The following is a 27,098-nucleotide window of genomic DNA, read 5'->3' on the forward strand; positions in this document are numbered from 1 at the left end:
AACAAAATAAAACAAAAACAAAGTGATTTCTCTTGTCACACTCAGATGAACTAGGATACATGGGCATGTGAGGTCCCACAACCTTTTAACAGCCCATCTGGAGCTAAGGAACAAGGAGGGGCTGGCCTATTTTCCTCTGCATAGGTTCATACTTTTGTACACTCACCTTCAATACTGGGCTGGAAAGAACAGTCCCCATCTCCAAGTGGTGCTAGAAATCAGGGAACCAAGTACTGCAGATGAATTTTCCAAGTGTAACAACCTCTCCATGGCCCCTGCCTCCCCTAACAGTTCCTGATACAGCCAATAATTAAGAACACAATCAAAGGCTAAGGGATAAATTATTTCTTTGGATTTACATTTTTCCATAAAATGCAAATGCTGATTCATCAGTGAGTCAGTATATGAAAAAGGGTCCCTTAAATATCTTATAAACACTAATTATTCTTTCCCAGTCTGGATTTCCTTAAAGTCACATCACTCACAAGTAGGCTCATCTTCCACTTCTGCCATCTGAAGGCTGGTCTATGCCCAGCCTGAACCAGGGGAAATGTACAGAACTCACCAAAATTTTTCCAACACAATGACAGCATTTTATTTCAAACTCTGATCCCTGCCTTGTGATTACAAAGAGGATGTTGCTGGTTGTCTCTCACAGTCCCTGCTGTGGGAAAAACTGATATCCAATGTTCTCTGAAACATACTGTCTTTCATCTAGACTCAGAAGCTAGACATAAAATTTAAAAAAGAAGAGTGTCCATGGCCATGTTATACCTACCACCTGCTAGGGCCCAGTCATCAGTCGTGGTTGCTGAGGATGAGACTGCTGAAAAGACCTGAGCAGGATGGGAGAGAACAAAAGTAGTTCTTTCTATAGCATGATGGGAATGGGAGACTTCAAAGCTTCCAGCAGCCTCATCACCCAGGCTTCACCCTAGAAGTCATTTTTGTCATTAGGCTAGCTGAGGCTTCTGGGCCTCTCCTTGTGCCTCTTCATATTCTTCTTCTGGTTTCAGCTGAGGGCCAGGGATCATTACCGTCTGAAAGAGTAGGATGCCAAGTTACCCACCAACCAAGGCCATGGCTAACCCAGAAGAGCTTCACGCCTTGCTCCCACCCACCCAACCCACCCAGCCTTCCCTTCCCGGGTGGTGCATCACCCCCTCTCGCCACTAGGTGGAGCCCGACAGAGTGGCTTAGGAGACCATGAGTGCCTCAGCTCCCTTAAATCATGCAAGCCACCTTACCTTAAGGATGGGCTGCTTAGGGGGTGCCCATGGGGGAACGATCTTGGTATGCATTCTCCAGCTTCCATAGGGGTTTGTCAACTGCTTTTCAAATACAACATACTCCAGGACATCCTTGGGTACATCTTCCTGTCCATACATCAACCGGCCAAACCGGTCATAGATGGCCAGAGTCTGCAAGGATAAAAGCAAATCTGGCCTCTTAGATTTTTTGGTGTGTGAGCGTGAGTTGTTTGTTTTATTGCCACACAACCTTCTTTTTTTGAGACAGAGTTTCACTCTGTTGCCCTGGCTGGAGTGCAGTGGCATGATCTCAGCTCACTGCAACCTCCACCTCCCGGGTTCAAGCAATTCTCCTGCCTCAGCCTCCCAAGTAGCTGGGATTACAGGCACGTGTCACCACTCCTGGATGATTTTTTTTTGTACTTTTTAGTAGAGACGAGGTGTCACCATGTTGACCAGGTTGGTTTCCAACTCCTGACCTCAGGTGATCCGCCCGCTTTGGCCTCTCAAAGTGCTGGGATTACAGGCATAAGCCACCATGCCCAGCCTGCCACACAACCATTTTTGAAACCACCATAAGAAAAATCTTTTTTTTTTAATTTTTTTTTTTGGAAACAGAGTCTTGCTCTGTTGCCCAGGCTGGAGTGCAGTATCGTCTCACTGCAACCTCTGCCTCCCAGGTTCAAGTGATTCTCCTGCCTCAGCCTCCTGAGTAGGTGGGACTACAGGCACACACCATCATGCCCGGCCAATTTTTCTATTTTTAGTATACACAGTGTTTTGCCATGTTGGCCAGGTTGGTCTTAAACTCCTGACCTTGTGATCTGCCCGCCGTGGCCTCCCAAAGTGCTGGGATTACAGGCATGAGTTATTGTGCCCAGCCAGAAAAAATCTTAATGGGTAGAAAAAAAATTATCTCAGAATTCTGAATCTCGGATTATCTGATCAACTACTGACACTTTATTCTTACAAGTTCTTTGACAGGGGGCAGAGAGAGGGGGAAGTCAAGACCAAGGAGTGGGGCACAATGGCTCATGCCTATAGTCCCAGCACTTTGGGAGGCTGAGGTGGGCAGATCACTTGAGCCCAGGAGTCTGAGACCAGCTTGGGCAAAATGACAAGACCGGTCTCTACAAAAAATACTAAAATTAGCCAGGCATGGTTGCGTGACCCTGTAGTCCCAGCTACGTGGAGGCTGAGGTGGGAGGATTGCTTGAGCCCAGGTGGTTGAGGCTGCAGTGAGCCATAATCACATCACTGCACTCCAGCCTGGGTGACAGAATGAAACCCTTTCTTGGGGGGAAAAAAAATCAGGAAGAGTGGGAGAGAATATCCTCACACATGTCTTAGTAGAGCCTACATGTAACAGTGGGAAGGGGACAGCGGCACAGCAAGGAAGACAGATCACAGTGTACCTTTTGTTACTGTCTACAGTCCTGGGCAACCATACCCAGCACTCCAGAGGGAGGTGCCCAAGCTCAGAGTGAAAAAAAGCTGGGAGGAAGGCAGACTAGTGCCTCTACCTGCCGGGTGTGCATGCGTACGGTGACCTGGCCATACATGTTGCCCTGGTTCATCATACTTGAACAGCGAACTTGAACAACATGGGAGGGCTCTAAAGATTCCACGAAGCTCCAGCGGACAGTCTTATATTTGATGTCCCAGGTCATGTCCTAAGGGCAGAGGAGAACAAGTTCAACTGCATTTTTCCCTCCCTTTAAGGAAGCTGGTGCTGCCACACTGCTCTCACTTCCTGCAAGACTACAGCCAACAGGCAGCACGTTTCCCACCACATGCTCTCTTGTGCCTATTTTCTCTCACCATCTTCCCAAGTTTCGATTAAGCTATTGGTCAAGCTCACCTGACAACTCTCTCTTCATCTAAATCACAACTTCAGACCCACCTTCCTCTTCGAGGACCCTTCTCCAAATCAATGAGAACCACATTCCAAACTGCCAGCATGCCCAATACACCATCATCCCTCCCATACACTTTCATAATGTGGCAATTATTGCATGTACTTGTATTGATGCATATATATATTTTTCCCACTCACCTATTAACAATGAAAAGTGGGAATTTTACAGGGCTATAAGGGCTAAACTGCTAGGACTTGGGAAGACTGATAGAAACTGAAGTTCTACTGATAGAAACCCAAGTTCTTTTTTTATTTATTTTTATTTTTGAGATGGGAATCTTGCTCTGTTGCCCAGGCTAGAGCACAGTGGCGCAGTCTCGGCTCACTGCAAGCTCCGCCTCCCAGGTTCACGCCATTCTCTTGCCTCAGCCTCCCGAGTAGCTGGGACTACAGGCGCCCGCCACCACGCCCGGCTAATTTTTCTGGATTTTCAGTAGAGACGGGGTTTCACCATGTTAGCCAGGATGGTCTTGATCTCCTGACCTCGTGATCCGCCCGCCTCGGCCTCCCAAAGTGCTGGGATTACAGGCGTGAGCCACCGCACCCAGCTCTAAGTTCTTATTCTTGGATCTCTAACTGAACCACAAAGTTCTTATCCTTGGGGGTCCCTCCAAGTGCCTCACACTCCTGTAACCACTCAATATAAGCCTCATGAACTCTTGTTAAATCCCTCATGATAGTGCAGGCATATGGAGATGTGGCCTAGTATGGCCCATATCCAAGCCTCAGGACCTATGCTCCTGCCGTGTCATTACTGCTTGTTGAAGGACTTGTTTCATTTGCCAGGGCCCTTACCAGAGTCCGTGTGAAGACATTATCATTCAGCTACAAGCAATGAACCTTCAGCCTGTGCCTTAAACTTCCTACACTCTTAAAACTGATCCTTCTTAAGAAAAAACCAGGCAGGGTGCGGTGGGGCTCATGCCTGTAATCCCAGCACTTTGGGAGGCCGAGGCAGGTGGATCACCTGATGTCGGGAGTTTGAGACCAGCCTGACCAACGGGAGAAAACCCATCTCTACTAAAAATACAAAATTAGGCCGGGTGCGGTAGCTCACACCTGTAATCCCAGCACTTTGGGAGGCCAAGGTGGGCGGATCACGAGGTCAGAAGATCGAGACCATCCTGGCTAACACTGTGAAACCCGGTCTCTACTAAAAATACAAAAAATTAGCCGGGTGTGCTGGCGGGTGCCTGTAGTCCCAGCTACTCAAGAGGCTAAGGCAGGAGAATGGCGTGAACCCGGGAGGCGGAGCTTGCAGTGAGCCGAGATAGCGCCACTGGACTCCATCTCAAAATAAATAAATAAATATAAAATAAATAAATAAATAAATACATAAATAAAAAATTAGCCGGGCACGGTGGTGCATGCCTGTAATCCCAGCTACTTGGGAGGCTCAGGCAGGAGAATTGCTTGAACCTGAGAGGTGGAGGTTGCGGTGAGCCAAGATCACACCATTGCACTCCAGCCTGGGCAACAAGAGTGAAACTCTGTCTCAAAAAAAAAAAAAAGAAAGAAAGAAAGAAAGAAAAGAAAAGAAAAGAAAAACCAGAGATGACATCTAGAATCTGCCCACTCAGTCACCCCACAGTTCTAAGGAGGATGAGAACTTACTGGAAAACAGTGTTCAGTTACCAAGGTATGAAGTCGGTCATGGTCTGAGCTAGAAAACAAAGCAATAAATATCATTTGACTACTGCTCTTATAATACTCTGTATGAAGATTGAAAATGGCCCTGAAAATGGAAAACAATTCATTTTTACAAATGTTTTCGGCACATCTAGTATAAGCCAGGTATAAAATATGCTAAATTCTAGGGGCACAAAGACGAACAATAACGTGATTTACCAGAAAACCCTGAGATCTAGTAGCAGAATAAAATTATATTACAAATAAAAAATAAATTTTAAAAAAATTATGTTTAAGCCGGGCGTGGTGGCTCATGCCTGTAATCCCAGCACTTTGGGAGGCTGAGGCGGGCGGATCACGAGGTCAGGAGATCGAGACCATCATGGCTAACAAGGTGAAACCCCATTGCTACTAAAAATACAAAAAAAATTAGCTGAGAATAGTGGCGGGCGCCTGTAGTCCCAGCTACTCGGGAGGCTGAGGCAGGAGAATGGCATGAACCTGGGAGGCAGAGGTTGCGGTGAGCTGAGATCACGCCACTGCACTCTAGCCTGGGTGACAGAGCGAGACTCCGTCTCAAAAACAAAACAAAACAAAACACAAAACAGACAACAAACCCTAGCTCCTATAGATACAAGATTTTAGGAGGGTTGATAGCTGATGAGTCTCAAACCTAAGGTCATAGATTAGCTTCTTTCAGATACACAAGTGACTTTTCCAGTTTACTATGAGCAGTTTAACTCTTTGTCCCCTTTGAAAAATCTTGCTCTCTAAGCCCAGAATGGGTAAGGGATTAGTTCTAACATGTCTATCTGCTTCCCTTTCATCTCTATTCCTAATAGGAAAGATTCCAAGTCATTTTCTCTACTGTAGGAACAGACCAGACTAGACTGAGCTGTGGTGACAACTACCATGATGACCACCACTGGCACCTCTGAGTGAACTCTTCCTCCTCACTATCCTGGCATAGAAGTCTTCAGTGGAAATAAACTCCATTTTCCATGAGTTCACTTACTATTTTGCAAGAGAATTTACTCTGAAAAGGTAGACATCTGCTTCTGCAAGATAACAGATTGAGTTAATGTAAAACTACTTCTACTATAAACATTTAGAAATGTTGGATAAAATGGGCCTAGTGCGGTGGCTCATGCCTGTAATCCCAGCACTTTGGGAGGCTGAGGCGGGCGGATCATGAGGTCAGGAGATCAAGACCATCCTGGCCAACATGGTGAAACCCTGTCTCTACTAAAAATACAAAAATTAGCCGGGTACAGTGGCACGCGCCTGTAGTCTCAGCTATTCAGGAGGCTGAGGCAGGAGAATCGCTTGAACCTGGGAGGTGGAGGTTGCAGTGGGCCAAGATCGCGCCACTGCACTCCAGCCTGGCAACAGAGCGAGATTCCGTCTCAAAAAAAAAAAGGAAACGTTGGATAAAATGTAAAACAGACAAATACACTTTTTTTTGGACTGCACCACTGCCCTCCAGCCTGGGCTACAGAGTGAGACTCTGGGACTACAGGTGTGTGCCACCATACCCAGCTTATTTTTGTATTTTTAGTAGAGTTGGAGTTTCACCATGTTGGCCAGGCTGGTCTCGAACTCCTGGACTCAACTGATCTGCCCGCCTCGGCCTCCCAAAGTACTGGAATTATAGGCATGAGCCACCACACCTGACCAAAAAATAATTTGACAGAAACCACCCCTAAGGAAACCCAGACATTGTAATTATTAGTAAAGACACAAATCAATTGTCCTAAATATGCCCAATGAGCAAAGGAAACCATGGACAAAGAAGTAATGAAATCAGAAAAACAATGTGTGAACACATTGAGAATGTCGCTAAAGAGACAGAAATTAAACAAGGGAACCAAACAGAAATTCTGGAGCTAAAAAGTACAATAAATTTTAAAATTCACTAGGGGGGGTTCCACAGCAGATTTGAGCAGGCAAAGGATCAGTGAACTTGAGGATAAGGTAATTAAAATTACATAGTCTAAAATGCAAAGAGAAAAAATAATGAAGAAAAATGAACAGAACCTTGAGGGACCTGTGGGATATCATCAGGTATACCAAATACACATCATAGGAGTCCCAGAAAAAGAAGAAAGAAATGGATAGAAAAAAAATTTGAAGAAATAATGCGGCCAGGCACAGTGGCTCATACCTGTAATCCCAGCACTTTGGGAGGCCAAGGTGGGTGAATCACCTGAGGTGAGGAGTTCGAGACCAGCCTGGCCAACAGGGTAAAACCCTATCTCTACTAAAAAATACAAAAATTAGCCAGGTGTGGTGGCAAGTGCCTGTAATCTCAGCTACTTGGGAGACTGAGGCAGGAGAATCACTTGAACCTGGGAGGCGGAGGCTGCAATGAGCCGAGATCGGGCCACTGCACTCCAGCCTGGGCAATAAGAGTAAAGCTCCATCTCAAAAAATAAAATAAAATAAAAATAGCATGCAAAAAAAAAGAGAAAAAGAAATAATGGCTGCAGACATCCCAAATCTGATGAAAGACATTAATGTGTACATTCAGGAAGCTCAAAAACCTCCTAGCAAGAGTAAGATAAACTGAAAGAAATCCATACCAAGAAACATTAAAACCAAAGTGTCGCCGGGCGCGGTGGCTCACGCTTGTAATCCCAGCACTTTGGGAGGCTGAGGCGGGCAGATCACGAGGTCAGGAGATCGAGACCACGGTGAAACCCCGTCTCTACTAAAAATACAAAAAAATTAGCCGGGCGTGGTGGCAGGCACCTGTAGTCCCAGCTACTCAGAGAGGCTGAGGCAGGAGAATGGCGTGAACCCGGGAAGCGGAGCTTGCAGTGAGCTGAGATCGTGCCACTGCACTCCAGCCTGGGTGACAGAGCGAGACTCCATCTCAAAAAAAAAAACAAAAAACAAAAAACAAAAAACCAAAGTGTCAAAACCCAAAGAATGAATCTTGAAAGTGGCAACAGGCTGGGCACAGCAGCTCATGCCTATAATCCCAACACATTGGGAGGCAGAGGCAAGAGGATCACTTGAGGCCAGGAGTTCGAGACCAGCCTGGGCAACAAAGCGAGACCCCTGTCTCTACAAAAAATTAGAAAAAAAAAAAAAAAATTAGCCAGGTGCGCTGTGGCACACACCTGTAGTCCCAGCTACTCAGGGGCTGAGGTGGGAAGATCACTTGAGCCCAGCAGGTTGAGGCTGCAGTGCAGCTATCATTGCACCACTGTGCTCACTCCAGCCTGGCTGAAAAAGTGAGACCCTGACTCTTAAAAAAAAAAAAGAAAGAAAGAAAGAAAGAAGGAAAGAAAGAAACACAGGCTAAAGGGGATCCTTCAGGCTAAAATGAAAGGACACCAGAAAGTAACTCAAAACCACAAGAACAAAACAAAAAACTCTAGTAAAAGTAACTACATAGGTAAATATAAAAGCCTGTATTACTGTACTTTTGGTTTATAATTCCTCATTTTTCATCCTATATGATTTAAAAGGCAAATGCATAAAACAATAATTATGAATTAATGTAATGGGCACCCAAAGTATAAAACTGTAATCTGTGACAATGAAGCAGGAGAGACATAATAAAGTGGGAGAGAGAGACATATAGGAGCAGAGTGTTTGCATATTATTGAAACTAAGTTGATATTATTCAAACTAGGTTGAACTAGCCACCGCACCTGGCTGTGTTTCTCTATTTCTGCAAAAACCACTGTTGAGGATGGGCGGTGGCTCATGCCTGTAATCCCAACACTTTGGGAGGTCGAGGCGGGTGGATCATCTGAGGTCTGGAGTTTGAGACCAGCCTGGCCACTTAATGGGAAAGGACAATCTCTTCAATAAATGGTGCTAGAAAAATGAATATTCTCATACAAAAAAAAGCAAAAACATCACATATTTTTCACTATATACAAAAACTAACTCAAAATGGAGCAAAGACCTAAATGTGAGAGTTAAAACTATAAAAATCTTAGAGAAAAAGGAAGGGGAAATACTTCATGACACTGGATTTGGCAATGATTTCTTGAATATGACACCAAAAAAGAAAACCCGATGTGGTAACAAAAGAAAAAAACTTGAAAAACTGGATTTCATCAAAATTTAAAACTTTTTTGCATCAAAGGATACTATCAAGAGTGAAAAGACAGCGGGCACAGTGGCTCACGCCTGTAATCCCAGCACTTTGGGAGGCCAAGGCAGGTGGATCACCCAAGGTTGGGAGTTCAAGACCAGCCTGGCCAACATGGTGAAACCCTGTCTCTACTAAAAATACAAAATTAGCCAGGCATGGTGGCGCATGCCTGTAATCCCAGCTACTCAGGAGGCTGAGGCAGGAGAATTGCTTGAACTCAGGAGGCAGAGGTTGCAGTGAGCCGAGATCACGCCATTGCACTCCAGCCTGGGCTTCAAGAGCAAAACTCCATCTCAAAAAATAATAATAATAAAAGAGTGAAAAGACAAACCATAAAATGGGGGGAAATATTAGCACAGCATATATCTGATAAGGGATTAATATCCAAAATATATAAAGAACTCCTATAACTCAACAACAAAATAACAGCCTAATTTAAAAATAGACCTTTCTGGGCTGGGTGCAGTGGCTCATGCCTGTAATCCCAGCACTCTGGAAGGCTGAGGCGGGTGGATCATCTGAGGTCAGGAGTTCGAGACCAGCCTGGCCAACATGGTGAAACCCCGTCTCTACTAAAAATACAAAAATTAGCTGGGCATGGTGGTGCATGCCTGTAATCCCAGCTACTAGGGAGGCTGAGGCAGGAGAATCACTTGAACCCAGGAGGCGGAGGTTGCTATGAGCTGAGATCGTGCCACTGCAGTCCTGCCTGGGCGACAGAGCAAGACTTCATCTCAAAAAAAAAAAAAAAGACCTTTCTTCAAAGAAGATGTACAAAAGGCCAATAGCACATGAAAAGATGCTCAATGTCACTAGCTATTAGGGAAATACAAAGCAAAACCATGAGATACCACACTTCACACCCATGAGGATGCCTATTATGAAAAGAAAAAGGTTGGGCGTGGTGGCTCACACCTGTAGTCCTAGCATTTTGGGAGGCCAAGGCAAGAGAATTGCTTAAGCCCAGGAGTTTGAGACCAGCTTGGGCAATACAGTGAGACCCCATCTCATATATATATACATATATATACACATATATATATATATTTTTTTTTTAAATAAAAAGGAAAGTGGCCGGGCGTGATGGCTCACGCCTGTAATCCGAGCACTTTGGGAGGCCAAGGCAGGTGGATCACGAGGTCAGGAGATTGAGACCATTCTGGCTAACATATGAAACCCCATCTCTACTAAAAATACAAAAAATTAGCCGGACGTGGTGGCAGGTGCCTGTAGTTCCAGCTACCCGGGAGGCTGAGGCAGGAGAATGGCTTGAACCCGGCAGGCAGAGCTTGCAGTGAGCCAAGATCGTGCCACTGCACTCCAGCCTGGGCAATAGAGCGAGACTCCATCTCAAAAAAAAAAAAAAAAAAAAAAAAAATATATATATATATATATGTATATATAAAGGAAAGCAATAGGTATCAGTGAGGATGTAGAGAAACTGGAATCCCTGTGCATTGGTCGTAGGAATGTAAAACAGTGTAGCTGCTAAGGAAAACCATATGGTGGTTCCTCAAAAAGTTTGGGGTTTTTTTGGAGACAGAGTCTCACTCTGTCACTGAGGCTGGAGTGTAGTGACACAATCATAGCTCACCACAGCCTCAAAAATCCCTGAGCTCAAGCAATCCTTCTGCCTTAGCACCTTGAACAGCTGGGACTACAGGCATGCACCACCATGCCTGGATGATTTTTTAAATTTTTTATAGAGATGAGGCCTCACTCTGTTGCCCAGAACAATCCTCCCACTTCGGCCTCCAAAAGTGCTGGATTACAGGTATAAGCTACCACCCAGCCCCTCAAAAAGTTAAACACAGAGTTATCATGTGATCCAACAACTTCAGTTCTGAGTATATACCCAAATGAATTGAAAGCATGAACTCAAACAGATACACGTACACCAACAATCACAGGAGCATTATGCCACAATAAAAGGTGGAAACAACCTGAATGTCCGTCACTAGATGAATGGATAAACAAAATGTGGTGTATATACATACAATGAAGTATTATTCAGCCTTAATAAGGAGACATATGTGGCCAGGCACGGTGGCTCACACCTGTAATCCCTGCACTTATGGAGGCTGAGGCAGGCAGATCACCTGAGGTCAGGAGTTCGAGACTAGCCTGGCCAACATGGTGAACCCTGTCTCCACTAAAAATACAAAAATTAACCAGGTGTGATGGCGGGCGTTTGTAATCCCAGCTACTTGGGAGGCTGAGGCTGGAGAATCACTTGAACCCAGGAGGCAGAGGTTGCAGTGACTGGAGATCAAGCCATCACACTCCAGCCTGGGTGACAAGAGCGAAACTCCATCTCAAAAAAAAAAAAAAATTAAAAAAATTAAAATAAAAATAAGAAGACACATGCTACAATATATATGAACATTGAAGACATCATGCTAAGTGAACTAAGCCAATCACAAAAGATCAAAAACTGTAAGATTCCACTTATGTGAGGTACCTAGATGCCTTCATCTGTTCAGGATGCTATAACGAAAATACCATAAACCAGGTGGCTTATAAACAACATTTATTTCTCACAGTTCTAGAGGCTGGGAAGTCCAAGATCAAGACACTGGCAAATTTGGTGTCTGGTGAGAGCCCATTCCTCATAGATGTTGACTTCTTGCTGTGTCCTCAATGGGCGGAAGGGGTGCACAAGCTCCCTCAGGTCTCTTTTTTTTTTTTTTTTTTGAGATGGAGTCTCACTCTGTCGCCAGGCTGGAGTGCAGTGGCACGATCTCAGCTCACTGCAACCTCCACCTCCTGGGTTCAAGCAACTCTCTTGCCTCAGCCTCCCAAGTAACCGGGACTACAAGTGCATGCCACCATGCCCAGCTAATTTTTGTATTTTTAGTAGAGACGGGGTTTCACCATGTTCGCCAGGATGGTCTTGATCTCTCGACCTCGTGATCCACCTGCCTCAGCCTCCCAAAGTGCTGGGATTATAGGCGTGAACCACCACACCCGGACCCCCCGGGTCTCTTTTATAAGGGCACTATTCCCATTCATGAGGGCTCCACTCTCATGACCTCATCACCTCCCAGAGGTCCCCCCACAGCCTATACCATCACCTTGGGGGTTAGGATTTCGACAAATGAATTTTCAGGAGACACTAACATTCAGACCGTAGTATCAGGATGGGTAAATTCACAGAGAAATAAAGTAGAATGGAGGTTATCAGGTGATAAGGGAAGAGGGCAATGGGGAATTACTGCTTAACGGGTATAAAATTTCTGTCTGGGATGAACAAAATCTGGAAATGGATAGTGGTAAGAATTGTACAACATTGTGAATGTACTTAATGCCACTGAATTATATACTTCAAAATGATTAAAACGGTAAATTGTATATTATGTGTATTTTACCATAAATATATAAAAGCTATTATTAATCTTATAATTTTTAAGATAAATGATTGTCTTAGATTTTTCTAAAATATCTATTTGTTAAAAAAAATGCAGGAATACAAAATGACAAGAAAACTGTACCAACACTTTGGGAGGCTGAGGTGAGAGGACTGCTTGAGGCCAGAGTTTGAGACCAGCCTGGGCAACATAGCAAGACCCTGTCTCTACAAAAAATTTAAAAATTAGCCAGGTGTGGTGGCATGTACTAAGTCCCAGCTACTTGGGAGGCTGAAGTGGGAGGATCACTTGAGCCTGGGAGGTCAGGGCAGCAGTGAGCCGTGATCGAGCCACTGTACTCTAGCCTGAGTGACAGCACAAGAGCCTGTCTCAAAAACCAAAAACAAGGCCAGGTGCAGTGGCTCATGCCTGTAATCCCAGCACTCTGGGAGGCTGAGGCAGGTGAATCACCTGAAGTCAGGAGTTCAAGACCAGCCTGACCAATATGGTGAAATGCCGTCTCTACTAAAAATACAAAAATTAGCTGGACATCATGGCATGCACCTGTAGTCTCAGCTACTCCGGGGGCTGAGAAGGGAGAACTCCTTGAACCCGGGAGGCGGAAGATGCAGTGAGCGGAGATCGCACCACTGCACTCCAGCCAAGGCGACAGAGCAAGACTCCATCTCAAAAAAAAAAAAACAAAAACGAAAACAAAAATGACAAGAACTAACCAAAACCCAAAAGAAACAAATAAGACAAGAGAAAATGGACCTATTGAAGACATAGATTTTGAAGTTATCAGACACAGGTTTTAAAATAATTGTGATTAGTATGTTCAAGAAATTAGATGACAGAATGGAGAATTTTACCAGAGATCTGGACACACTAAAAAAAAAAAAAGAAAATTCTAAAAGTGAAAAACAGAAAATAAAATAAATATAAAATTAAGAACTCGATAGGTAGGTTAACAGCAGATTAGCTACAACTGAAAAGAGGACAGGAAGATAGATCAGAGAATATCCATACTAAAGCTGGAGGGGGAAAAAAAGGTTGGAAAAATATAGAAAAGAGCTGAAGACACATTTGGCACACAGTGAAAGATCTAACATATGTGTATTCAGAACTACACAAGGAGACGAGAAAGTGGAGCAGAAGCAACATCTGAAGAGATGAGTTCTGACTGAGAATTTTCCAACACTGACAAAAAAAGCACCTAAAGATTTAAGAAGCAATATGAACCCAGAGCAGGATAAAAGACACACACATGGCCCAGTGTGGCGGCACATGCCTATAATCCCAGCATTTTGGGAGTTTGAGGTGGAAGGATCGCTTGAAGCCAGGGATTCAAGACCAGCCTGAGCAACAAGGCCAGACCCTGTCTCTACAAAAAAACTAAAAGGGCCGGGCGCGGTGGCTCACGCCTGTAATCCCAGCACTTTGGGAGGCCAAGGCGGGCGGATCATGAGGTCAGGAGATCGAGACCATCCTGGCTAACATGGTGAAACCCTGTCTCTACTAAAAATACAAAAAATTAGCCGGGCATGGTGGCAGGCGCCTGTAGTCCCAGCTACTCAGGAGGCTGAGGCAGGAGAATGGCATGAACCCGGGAGGCAGAGCTTGCAGTGAGCCGAAATTGTGCCACTGCACTCCAGCTTGGGTGACAGAGCGAGACTCCGTCTCAAAAATAAATAAATAAATAAATAAAAATTTAAGAAGACAGAGATACCCATAGATAAATCACAGTAAATTACTGAATACTAAAGAGAAAGAAAAAAAATCTTTTTTTTTTTTTTTCTGAGACGGCGTTTTGCTCTGTTGCTGAGGATGGAGTGCAGCGGCACGATCTCGGCTCAAAGCAACTTCTCACCCCCGGGTTCAAGCGAGTCTCCTGCTTCAGCCCCTCCCAAGTAGCTGAGATTACATGCATGCGCCACCACACCTGGCTAATTTTTTTTTTTGTATTTTTAGTAGAGACAGGGTTTCACCATATTGGCCAGGCTGGTTTCGAACTCCTGACCTTGTGATCCGCCGGGCTCGGCCTCTCAAAGCGCTGGGATTACAGGCGAGAGCCACCACGCCCAACCCGAGAGAAAATCTTCAAAGCACACAAAGTCAGCTGGGCATGGTGGCTCACACCTGTAATCCCAGCACTTTGGGAGGCCAAGGTGGGCAGATCACAAGGTCAGGAGTTCGAGACCAGTCTGGCCAATATGGCGAAACCCTGTCTCTACTAAAAATACAGAAATTAGCTGGGTGTGGTGGCAGGCACCTGTAGTTCCAGCCACTCAAGAGGCTGAGGAAGAAGAATCGTTTCAAACTGGGAGGTGGAGGTTGCAGTGAGTCAAGATTGTGCTACTGCAGTCCAGCCTGGGCGACAGAGCGAGACTCTGTCTCAAAAAAAAAGATAAATAAAAGCACACAAAGTAAAAATAAATTTTAACAAAATGAAAAAAAAAGTTAATTTTTCAACAGAAACAACAGTAACGCTGAGGAGGGCGGATCACCTGAGGTCAGGAGTTTGAGACCAGCCTAGCCAACATGGCAAAACCCCGTCTCTACTAAAAATACAAAAATTAGGTGGCTCACGCCTGTAATCCCAGCACTTTGGGAAGCCGAGGTGGGCGGATCACTTGAGGTCAGGAGTTCAAGACCAGCCTGGCCAACATGGTGAAATCCGTCTCTATTAAAAATACAGAAAATAGTCAGGTGTGGTGGTGCATGCCTGTAATCCCAGTTACTTGGGAGGTTAAGGCAGGAGAATTGCTTGAATCTGGGAGGCAGAGGTTGCAGTGAGCCAAGATCACGTCACCGCACTCCATCCTGGGCAACAGAGCAAGAGTCCATCTCAAAAAAAACAAACAACAAAAAAAAACCAATGTTTTGAGAAATAAAACAAGGCTGGGCATAGTGGCTCACATCTGTAATCCCAGCACTTTGGGAGGCCGAGGCAGGCAGATCAGATCACCTGAGGTCAGGAGTTTCAGACCACCTGGCCAACATGGTAAAACCCCATCTGTACTAAACATACAAAAATTAGCTGGGTGTGGTGTCATGTGCCTGAAATCCCAGTTACTTGGGAGGCTAAGGCAGGAGAATTGCTTGAACCCAGGAGGCAGAGGCTGCAGTGAGCCAAGATTGCACCACTGCACTCCAGCCTGGGTGACAGAGCTAGACTCCATCTCAAAAAGGGGGAAAAAAAAAATGACCGGCTTACGTAGCCTGGGCAACATGGTGAAATCCCATCTCTACAAAAATATGAAAACTAGCAGGGTGTGGTAGTACACCCCTAGAGTTCCAGCTACTCAAGGGGCTGAGATGGGAGGATCGCTTGAGCCCCGAAGCTGAGGCTGCGATGAGCTGTGATTGCACCACTGCACTCCAGCCTGGGCAACAGAACGAGACCGTCTCAAAACAAAAAACAAAAACAAGAACAGCCTGGGCAACATCGCGACATCCCATCTCTATTCAAAATAAATAAATTTTTTTTAAAGAAATAAAAGTAAAATTAAATAATTAATGGATTTTAGACTACAGGTTTTTGGTCCCACCTGAAGCCTAGCCATAGCAGCCACAGATCAAAGAATGCCAGCAACAGTCCACGGCTAGTACTTAAGATATTCTAGCCTCCTAATGTTGATTCTTCATCTTCCTAGCAGCCCTAACTTGGATGAATCAAGAAAAAGCTGGGTGGCCAGGTATGGTGGCTCATGCCTATAATTTCTTCACTTTGGGAGGCCAAGGCAGGAGGATTGCTTGAGCCCAGGAATTTGAGACCAGTCTAGGCAACATAGCAAAACCTTGTCTCTACAAAAAAAAGTTTATTTTAATTAGCTCGGTGTGGTGGCAGATGCTGGTGGCCCCAGCTCTACTTGAAGGACTAAGTAGAGTCCTTGAGAGAACCACTTGAGTCCAGGAGGTCAAGGCTGCAGTGAGCCATGATCATGCCACTGCATTCCAGACTGTGCAACAGTGAGACTCCATCTCAAAAAACAAATGGGGCCGGGAGTGGTGGCTCACGCCTGTAATCCTAGCACTTTGGGAGGCCGAGGCAGGCGGATTGCCTGAGGTCAGGAGTTCGGGACCAGTCTGGCTAACATGATGAAACCCCGTCTCTACTAAAAATACAAAAAAATTAGCTGGATGTGGTGGCGTGTGCCTGTAATCCCAGCTACTTGGGAGGCTGAGGCAGGGGAGTTGCTTGAACCAGGGAGGTGGAGGTTGCAGAGAGCCAAGATTGTGCCATTGCACTCCAGCCTGGGCGACAGAGTGAGACTCCATCTCAAAATAAAAAATAAAAAAAAAAATAAAAGTGGAGGGAGAGCTGGAAATTTTCACAAGAAATATATTCAAAATAACCAAGGAAAGGGAAATGAAGATACGTAAGACAAACACACAAAAAAGATCAGGATGAATTCAGGGGTGAAAAAGGCAGCTATTCGCACAAGGTCCCAACACTTGCAGGTGGAACTGAGACAGACCAAATGGTAGAAATTCCCAGAAGCAGAGAGGGGAGTGAAAGACAGCTTCAGTCACTAATTACTTCCAATATAGGAAGTTCTCTCACTCTAGATCTCTTACCTGAAGGCAGAAAACAAATTCGTGCAAAGCAAAAACAAACAAACAAAAACACTATGCCTAAAATAATAGCTAACTGCTGAGAACAGAATGGGTAAAGATAGTGAGTTCACTTACTTGTTTAGACAAAGGTGAGCTTCAATAAAGATATCCTTAGCTTTTTCAGGGAAGTCCTTTATTTTAAAGTTGGCATCATAGTCTTTTATCCTCCGGATTCTGTAAAATTAAGCCTGAGTATTACTTCTAAAGGTCTTACAATTCAATAATTCACAGCCTACACTGACCTCCATTCATGTCCATCCACTTAATAATTGTTTTTCTTTTTTTTTTTTTCTTTTTTTGAGTCTCGCTCTGTCACCCAGGCTGGAGTGCAGTGGCATGATCTCGGCTCACTGCAAGCTCCGCCTCCTGGGTTCACGCCATTCTGCCTCAGCCTCCTGAGTAGCTGGGACTACAGGCGCCAGCGACCACACGCAGCTAAATTTTTGTATTTTCAGTAGAGACGGGGTTTCACCGTGTTAGCCAGGATGGTCTCGATCTCCTGACCTCAGGATCCACCCACCTCAGCCTCCCAAAGTCCTGGGATTACAGGCATGAGCTACCATGCCCAGCCAATAATTGATTTTTTAATGTGTCAAGTCCTGGAAATTCAACCTTCTCCCTCTTAAATTAAGCACTCTAAAGAAAGACTAAGACTTCTCATAGTGAAATTTCAGAATTCTAGAATCAAAGATAACACATGCACTAAAAACAGAAAAAACGGGTTTCATACAAATGCTCAAGAGTCAAAATAGGCCAGGCGCAGTGGCTCATGCCTGTAATCCCAGCACTTTGGGAGGCCGAGGCAGGTAGATGACTTGAGGTCAGGAGTTTGAGACCAGCCTAGCCAACACGGGGAAACCCCATCTCTACTAAAAATCCAAAAATAAGCTGGGCGTGGTGGTGTGCACCTGTAATCCCAGCTACTTTGGAGGCTGAGGCACAAGAATCACTTGAACCCAGGAGGCAGAGGTTGCAGTGAGCAGAGATCGCACCACTGCATTCCAGTCTGGGTCACAGAGCGAGACTCCATCTCAAAAAAAAAAAAAAAAAAAAAATTAGCTGGGCATGGTGGTGCTGTCTGTAATCCCAGCTACTCAGGAGGCTGAGGCAGGAGAATACTTGAACTTAGGAGGCAGAGGTTGTAGTGATCACACCACTGCACTCCAGCCTGGGCAACAGAGAGAGACTCCATCTCAAAAAAAAGAGTCAGAATAACACTGGGCTTCTTTTTTTTTTTTTTTTTGAGACAGTCTCACACTCCGTCGCACAGGCTAGAGTACAGTGGCACAATCTCGGCTCACTGTAACCTCCGCCTCCTGGGTTCAAGCGATTCTCCTGCCTCATCCTCCCCGAGTAGCTGGGACCACAGGCACACATCACCCCGCCCCACTAATTTTTGTATTTTTAGTAGAGATGGGGTTTCACCATGCTGACCAGGCTGGTCTCGAACTCCTGACCTTGTGATCCACCTGCCTCAGCCTCCCAAAGTGCTGGGATTATAGGCCTGAGCCATGGCACCTGGCAACACTGGGCTTCCTAACAGCAACATTAGAAGTTACAAAGACAGGCTGGGTGCGGTGGCTCACGCCTGTAATCCCAGCACTTTGGGAGGCCGAAGCAGGCAAATCATGAGGTCAGGAGATCGAGACCATCCTGGCCAACATGGTGAAACCCCGTCTCCACTAAAATACAAAAAATTAGCCAGGCGTGATGGCATGCACCTGTAGTTCCAGCTACTCGGGAGACTGAGGCAGAAGAATCGCTTGAACCCAGGAGGCAGAGGTTGCAGTGAGCTGAGATCCAGCCACTGCACTCCAGCCTGGGAGAAAGAGTGAGACTTCGTCTCAAAAAAAAAAAAAAAAGAAGTTATGGCTGGGCACGGTGACTCAGGTCGGTAATCCCAGCACTTTGGGAGGCCAAGGTGGGCAGATCACAAGGTCAGGAGTTCGAGACCAGCCTGGCCAATATGGTGAAACCCTGTCTCTACTAAAAATACAAAAATTAGCCGGGCATGGTGGCGAGCACCTGTAGTCCCAGCTACTCAGGAGACTGAGGCAGGAGAATTGCTTGAACCCAAGAGGCAGAGGTTGTAGTGAGTCAAGATTGCGCCACTGCACTCCAGCCTGGGCGAAAGAGTGAGACTCCATCTCAAAAAAATAAAAAATAAAAATAAATTACAAAGACAACAGAGCAGTGCTTTTATTATTCATTCACTCATTCATTCATTCATTCATTCATTCACTGAGACAGGGTCTCACTCTGTCACCCAGGCTAGAGTACAGTGATGCCATCAGGGCTCACTGCAGCCTTGACCTCTAGGACTCAAGCAATCCTCCCACTTCAGACTCCCAAATAACTGGAACTACAGGTGTGCACTACCACGCTTGGCTAATTTTCACTTTTTTTTAGTTTTTGTAGAGACAAGGTCTCACTGTGTTGCCCAGCTGGTATTCAACTCCTGCTCAAGTGATCCTCCTGCCTCAGCCTCCCAAAGTGTTGAGATTACAGGCATGACCCACCACACCCAGACTTCAAGCAGTACTTTTAATTGAGGAAAAAATTATTTCTATCGCAGAATTAAATACCTGTGCAAATTATAAATGAAGTGGGAGAAAAAAAGAAAGACTTCTTTTTAGACTTGCAAGATCTTATTTATCCACCATGCAGCCTTTCTCAGGAAGCTGCTAGAAAATGTGCTCCACCAAAGTAATGAAATAAACTATGAAACCATAAAGACATAGGATCCAAGCAACAGGGAATACAATGTAAGAGGGAGGCAATCAGTCTGACCAACATGGTGAGACCCCGTTTCTACTAAAAATACAAAAATGAGCTGGGTGTGGTGGCGCGCGCCTATAATCCCAGCTACTCAGGAGGCTGAGGCAGGAGAATCACTTGAACCCGGGAGGCGGGGGTTGCAGTGAGCTGAGATCGCGCCACTGCACTCCAGCCTGGGCAACAGAGTGAGATTCAGTCTCGAAAAAAAAAAGAAAAGAAAAAAGAGGGAGGTAAGAGGAATATTAGATCCTAAGAGGTACAGTTGGCCTTAAGAAACTAGTCCAGATTAAAACAGGTAAGAAGACTCCAGGAGGGATTTCTTGAAAAAAATGAAATAAAATATTTAATGTTGCAGGGCGTGGTGGCTCACGCCTGTAATCCCAGCACTTTGGGAGGCTGAGGCGGGTAGATAATGAGGTCAGGAGTTCGAGACCAGCCTGGCCAATATGGTGAAACCCCGTCTGTACTAAAAATACAAAACAATTAGCCAGGTGTGGTGGTGCACACCTGTAGTCCCACCTACTGGGGAGGCTAACGCAGAAGAATTGCTTGAATCTGGGAGGCAGAGGTTGCAGTGAGCCAAGATCACACCATTGCACTCCAGCCTGGGCAATAGAGTGAGACTCCCTCTCAAAAAAAAAAAAAAAAAAAAATTGGCCGGGCGCGGTGGCTCACGCTTGTAATCCTAGCACTTTGGGAGGCCGAGGCGGGCGGATCACGAGGTCAGGAGATCGAGACCATGGTGAAACCCCATCTCTACTAAAAAAATACAAAAAATTAGCCGGGCGTGGTGGCGGGCGCCTGTAGTCCCAGCTACTCGGAGAGGCTGAGGCAGGAGAATGGCGTGAACCTGGGAGGCGGAGCTTGCAGTGAGCCGAGATTGCGCCACTGCACTCCAGCCTGGGCAACAAAGCGAGACTCCAGTCTCAAAAAAAAAAAAAAATTAATGTTTTGAATGCACAGAGAGGAAATTACATAACCCATAGTTCCATAAGCAAATGAGCAAATTAAGACACTTCACTTCAGAAAAAAAAATATATTATGCAGGAAAGAAAAAGTATTCATAATGTACTATATAACTCAGCTGTCAACAGCATTTTCCAAGTTATAACAATATAAATAGAGAATTTGATTTAATCAAAGTGTTAATTTAAGTGTGTTAAAGGAATTTATCCCAGGGATGTGAGGTTGGTTTAATATTTGAAAATCAATTAATAAGGCTGGGCACAGTGCCTCACGCCTGTAATGCCAGCACTTTGGGAGGTCAGGGAGGTGGATGACCTGAGGTCAGGAGTCCAGGCTGCCTAACATGGTGAAACCCTGTCTCTACTAAAAATACAAAAATCAGTGGGGCATGGTGGCGTGCACCTGTAGTCTCAGCTACTCAGGAGGCTGAGGCAGGACAATCACTTGCAGAGGCTGCAGTGGGCTGAGATGGAGCCACTGCACTCCAGCCTGGGCAACAGAGCAAGACTCCATCTCAAAAAAAAAAAAAAAAAAAGAAAGAAAGAAAAGAAAATCAACTAATATGTCATCATATCAACAGAATAAAGAACAAATATCACATGATCATCTCAATAGACACAAAAAAGCATTTGACAAAATCTGACACCCCTTTATACTCTTTTAACCTCAAAGCCTTGCTTGTACTGTTCTGTTTCCCTAGAATGCTATTCCTCACCACACTTCTCAATCTGGCTAACTCTAAAAAAAACACCAACTTTTTTTTTTTTTTTTTTGAGATAGAGTCTCACTCTGTTGCCCAGGCTGGAGCACAGTGGTGCAATCTGGGCTCACTGCAACCTCCACCTCCTGGGTTCAAGCGATTCTCCTGCCTCAGCCTTCTGAGTAGCTGAGATTACAGGTATGTGCCACCATGCTTGGCTAAATTTTGTATCTTTAGTAGAGATGGGATCTCACCATGTTGGCCAGGCTGGTCTCGAACTCCCGACCTCAGGTGATCCGCCAGCCTTGGCTTCTCAAAGTGCTAGGATTACAGTTGTGAGCCACCGCATCCAGCCACAATCCCAACTTTAAATATCATTTCCTCAGGCAAGTCTTCTCTGATCTCCCAGACCAAGTTATCTTTTTTTTTTTTTGAGACAGAGTCTTGCTCTGTCGCCCAGGCTGGAGTGCAGTGGCGCAATCTCGGCTCACTGCAAGCTCTGCCTCCTGAGTTCATGCCATTCTCCTGCCTCAGCCTCCTGAGTAGCTGGGACTACAGGCGCCTGCCACCACGCCTGGCTAATTTTTTGTATTTTTAGTAGAAACGGGGTTTCCCTGTTAGCCACGATGGTCTCTATCTCCTGACCCCGTGATCCACCTGCCTCGGCATCCCAAAGTGCTGGGATTACAGGCATGAGCCACCGTGCCCGGCCATTATCTTTCCCTGTCATATGCTCCACGGCACTCCTACTTCACTACACCTATAATTATTTAATTGTGTGCGATCAGTATTTAATGACTGTTTTCCTCCCCTAGAAGAGAACTGCATGGTAAAACCGTATGTGCTTTGTTCATCATCACCATGGACCCTGCTCACAGTCCAGGAGAGAAACACGTAAGAGGAAACATTGCAGTACAGAGTTATTAGGAGAAATAAATACAAGTGTGCAATTATGATCACAGCAAAGGCAGCACCAAAAATAGTCATGGAGGCCTTAGAAACAAACGTGATAGCCAGGCGTGGTGGCTCACGCCTGTAATCCCAGCACTTTGGGAGGCCTGAGGCTGGTGGATCACCTGATGTCGGGTGTTCAAGACCAGCCTGACCAACATGGAGAAACCCCGTCTCTATTAAAAATACAAAATTAGCCGGACGTGGTGGCACATGCCTGTAATCCCAGCTACTCGGGAGCTGAGGCAGGAGAATTGCTTGAACCCAGAAGGCAGAGGTTGGGGTGAGCCGAGATCCACCACTGCACTCCAGCCTCGGCAACAAGAGTGAAACTCCATCTCAAAAAAAGAAGAAAAAAAAAAGTAGGAGGGGAAAAAGACATTTAAGGCAAAGGAAAGGATGTGCAAAGACAAAGAGGAATGGTACAGTACTGGCAAGGAACTGGCAATTAGTTTGGAAATGCTAAAATTTAGGATGAGGAAAATGGAATAAGGACAAAGAATGATGGTGGAGAAAAAGGCAAGGACCAGATTATAAAAGCTTTGTATACCACTGAAGATATCTGGATTTTATTCTTTGGTTAACAGGAAGCCATAAAAGAGTTCTAAGCAGGGAGGTGATATGATAAAATCTTTTTTACTATTATTTTTTTTTGAGACAGAGTTTCGCCCTTGTTGCCCAGGCTGGAGTGCAATGGCACGCTCTCAGCTCACCGCAACCTCCGCCTCCCGGGTTCAAGCGATTCTCCTGCCTCAGCCTCCTGAGTAGCTGGGATTACAGGCATGTGCCACCACGCCCGGCTAATTTTGCATTTTTAGTAGAGACGAGGTTTCTCCATGTTGGTCAGGCTGGTTTTCAATTCCCGACCTCAGGTGATCTGCCCACCTCAGCCTCCCAAAGTGCTGAGATTACAGGCGAGAGCCACCGTACCCAGCCAATAAAATCTATATGTAGAGAAATAAGTCATGGCCATGTGAAGAATTCATACTGACTCAACATACTTATGCACGTAAACCTATACATGATTTAGATATAGTCAGAACGGCTACTCTGGGCACACTGTCCTATGGGGTGGCCCTGCTCTGCAATGAACAGTACGAATTTTAAAAAAAGAATAAATACAGTCAGAGCTAGACTGGCCGGGTGTGATGGGTCACACCTGTAATCCCAGAATTTTGGGAGGCTGAGGTGGCAGGACTGCTTGAGCCCAGGAGTTCGAGACCAGCCTGGGCAACATAGTGAGACCCCCGTCTCTACAAAAAAAATTTCTTTTAAAAATTAGCCAGGTCGGCTGGGTGCAGTGGCTCACGCCTGTAATCCCAGCACTTTGGGAGGCCGAAGTGGGTGGATCACGAGGTCAAGAGATCGAGACCATCTTGGCCAACATGGCAAAACCCCGTCTCTACTAAAAATACAAAAATTAGCTGGGCGTGGTGGCATGCGTCTGCAGTCCAGCTACTCGGGAGGCTGAGGCAGGAGAATTGCTTGAACCCAGGAGGCAGAGGTTGTGGTGAGCTAAGATATCACGCCACTGCTCTCCAACCTGGGCAACAAGAGTGAAACTCCGTCTCAAAAAAAAAAAAAAAAAAAAGGGGCCAGGCGTGGTGGCTTTCGCCTGTGATCCCAGCACTTTGGGAGGCCGAGGCGAGCCTCCTGAGGTCAGGAGTTCAAGACCAGCCTGACCAACATGGAGAAACCGTGTCTCTACTAAAAATACAAAATTAGCCGGGCGTGGTGGCATATGCCTGTAATCCTAGCTACTCAGGAGGCTGAGGCAGGAGAATCACTTGAACCTGGGAGGCGGAGGTTGCGGTGAGCCAAGATCACGCCATTGCACTCTAGTCTGGGCAACAAGAGCGAAACTCCATCTCAAAAAAAAAAAAAGAAATTAAATATATGATTAAAAAAGGATCCTATACACTCCAAAGTCAACTACCTAACTGATGTGACAAAAATTACCAATAAAGGCAGGGATGCTGAGAATCAGAAAGCTCACATTATTTTGCATTAAATACAAACTCTAGTAGAAAGGAGAAAATACCATCATGTTATTAAGAGAATGATATCCAACCCAATTAACCCAAAAAGGTCTCTTTGGGATAAAGTAGCAACAAGAAATTGTTATTCTAATACCAACATCCAATTGTCTCAGACACCTACGACACTTGTGATGCCATAGTCTTCTTCATTCGTTCAGTTCTCTCTATCAGTCCCTCCTTTGAAAGAGATGATATGCGTGCATCACCCTCAGGAGGAACATAGGCATCAAATATACCAGCTGCAATAAGGGAAGAAAAAAATTAAGAAAGTGTTGAAAAACTGAGAAAAACTCATAAAATTGAAGTAATGTAAAATTGGGAAGGATTGTGGATATGAAGTAGACTAATGAAACAGACTTCCATGTAGAGAGAACTATGTTACACTAGAAAAAAACAGAACAAGGCCGGGCACGGTGGCTCATGCCTGTAATCCCAGCACTTTGGGAGGCCGAGGCGGGCGGATCACAAGGTCAGGAATTCAAGACCAGCCTGCCCAAGATGGTGAAACCCCATCTCTACTAAAAATACAAAAATTAGCTGGACACAGTGGCAGGTGCCTGTAATCCCAGCTACTTGGAATGCTGAGGTAGGAGAATCGCTTGAACCCAGGGAGGCAGAGGTTGCAGTGAACCGAGATCATGCCACTGGGTGACAGAACGAGACTCTGTCTCAAAAAAAAAACCAAAAAACAAAAAACAAAACCAAAAAAGCCAGAAAGATTTAAGTCTTCTCTCAGAGCCTCAGTTTCTACTTCCACAAAATGGAGAAATTTCACTCTTGCCTTCTAGGGACAGTGTGAAAGTAAGTTCAAAGAACAGCTTCATGACATACAGTGTGTATAAGGTTAATCATTATTGAGGTTGAACTGACTTCGTGCTTAATTAAATATTATCAATCATAGTCTAAGTCATCCCAAGTTCCAAAAGATCTCTGACAGAAGGATCCCAGGTCGGGGTCCCAGAAATACCTCACCTGTACAGGCCAGATGTATGGAACGGTCCGGTTTTTCTGGAGGAATAACCAATCCTGCTTTCCGGGCATGTTGCATAAACTCCTTTTCTGTTTTAAATTTAGGTTGATAAATAGGAGGTGTGAAACGTTTTTTAGTTCTTACTGGAACTATAGCTGCGGACTGAGTCACCAGAACTGGCTGGAAGGTAGAGGAAAGGTTAGGAACCTAGAAAAAAGATCTACTATCTTTTACAAACTCTAAGCAAAGCACTATAGAGAGGGAATATCCAAAGAATGCTTCAGGAACAATTATAAAACAATATCACAGGGAAAAATGCATTAGGACCTTAATACTTACGGGTGTCTCTAAATACAAGACAGTTAGCAACCTTTATTAACATCACATTTACTAAAGGCTTTCCTTTAGAACTTTCCACAGTACAGGACTATGCTAACTCCTACGGATACTGAGTTGATTAAAGCAAGTTTCAAAAACTGATGGTGATGGGGAAACGCCAACTCAACACTGAAATGGGCAGAATACTATTCTTTATTATTTTATTTTTTGAGGCAGATCGCTAGCCTGGAGTGCGGTGGCACGATCACGGCTCACTGCAGCCTTGACCTCCTGGGCTCTAGCTATCCTCCCACCGCAGCCTCCCAAGTAGCTGGGACTAAGGAGTGCGCCATCACACCCGGCTAATTTTAAATTTTTTTTGTAAAGACCAGGTCTTACATGTTGCCCAGGCTCATTTCGAACTCCTGAGCTCAAGCCATCCTTCCGCCTCGGACTTCCAAAGTGCTGGGATTACAAGTGTGAACCACCGCGTCTGGCCCTGAATGCTATTCTTAAAGCATAAGCAAAGTCCTCTTGTAGGCATCTGCTCCATATTTACTCGTGACATTTTGCTCATTCTATCCGGAGTCTCGCTGTAAACTTTATTCTGTCGTTTTAGCACCCAACTGACCAATAAACTCTCGAAAGACCAGGAAACCTTTTCTCTCTGATCATGAAGTTTGCTCAGACAAGGGCAGTGACAGTATGGGACGCCCTCATTTTCGGCTACTCTTCAACGTAGTTCATTTATAAGAATCGAAGATTAGGGAGTCCACCTTCCAACCCATTACTTGTCTCCCCTTTAATATCTCCTCGCCAGACAGACCCAAACCAATTCAGAAAAACGTAATCCCCGCTAATTCACTCGCTCTCACGGCCCTGTCTAGGCTATCCCCATTCGACCACTGAGCTCAGTAGCTGGGTCCTGTCCACCTAAGCCTCTTCCCCGGCCTAGGTATGACTCGTATTGTCCCAGCTCACCAAGGACAATTGCACAGAGAGTATTTCCCTCGACTCTGTCTTCCTCCTCTAGGCCCTAGGGTCCTATCGGCCCCGTCCCTACCCACCTGCCGAGACCACCAGCCCAAAACCCTCGATAAAAGAGACAACACTTGAGGCATGGGGGCTGCCATCTTGTTCCCGCAAAGGCCGCCGGGAAGGGAGCTGAGAGTGAAGAGCGTCGGGTTGGAGAAAAGCCGCATAGGGTGGAGCTAGCACAGGAGTGGAATTTTCCAGGGAGCGCGCCCTCCGCCGAAATGTGAGCAGCGAGGACGCGCACGTGCTCGCGGGACTGGGGGAGGGTGGAGTAGGGAGGGCGGCGTACGGCCGCGCGTGCGCAGGGAGACAACGTTTGGCGTAGGGTGGAACGCACTGTTGTCACGCGCCAGCGAGAGCGCCTGAACGCGAGCTGCGCCTGCGCGCGAGGCTTTCTGAAGGCCGGGGAATGGGCATTGCTGTATGCTTGGCACATTGCCGTTTATTCCGTTAGTTAAAAAAG

General features: G+C 45.6%; 1 protein-coding gene across 2 annotated transcripts; it reads right to left on the reverse strand.

The window, feature by feature from the left end:
* Nucleotides 1-330: 330 nt before the first annotated feature.
* MRPL45 (mitochondrial ribosomal protein L45) lies at nucleotides 331-26,894 on the reverse strand. 2 transcript variants are annotated; one of them, XM_030800006.1, is made up of 8 exons: nucleotides 26,668-26,860; nucleotides 25,285-25,462; nucleotides 24,434-24,551; nucleotides 16,954-17,052; nucleotides 4,783-4,831; nucleotides 2,774-2,923; nucleotides 1,248-1,421; nucleotides 331-1,040 (listed from the first exon to the last, which is right to left on the reverse strand). In XM_030800006.1, the coding sequence occupies exons 1-8, from the start codon at nucleotides 26,800-26,802 to the stop codon at nucleotides 954-956; spliced, it is 990 nt and encodes a 329-aa protein (XP_030655866.1). In that variant the 5' UTR covers nucleotides 26,803-26,860; the 3' UTR covers nucleotides 331-953. The 2 variants fall into 2 exon arrangements, with proteins under 2 accessions (XP_030655866.1, XP_030655867.1); XM_030800007.1 differs by lacking the exon at nucleotides 2,774-2,923 and having other exon boundaries at nucleotides 26,668-26,894.
* Nucleotides 26,895-27,098: the final 204 nt, after the last annotated feature.

This window comes from Nomascus leucogenys, chromosome 19, assembly GCF_006542625.1.
Source record: "Nomascus leucogenys isolate Asia chromosome 19, Asia_NLE_v1, whole genome shotgun sequence".
Classification (NCBI taxonomy): domain Eukaryota; kingdom Metazoa; phylum Chordata; class Mammalia; order Primates; family Hylobatidae; genus Nomascus; species Nomascus leucogenys.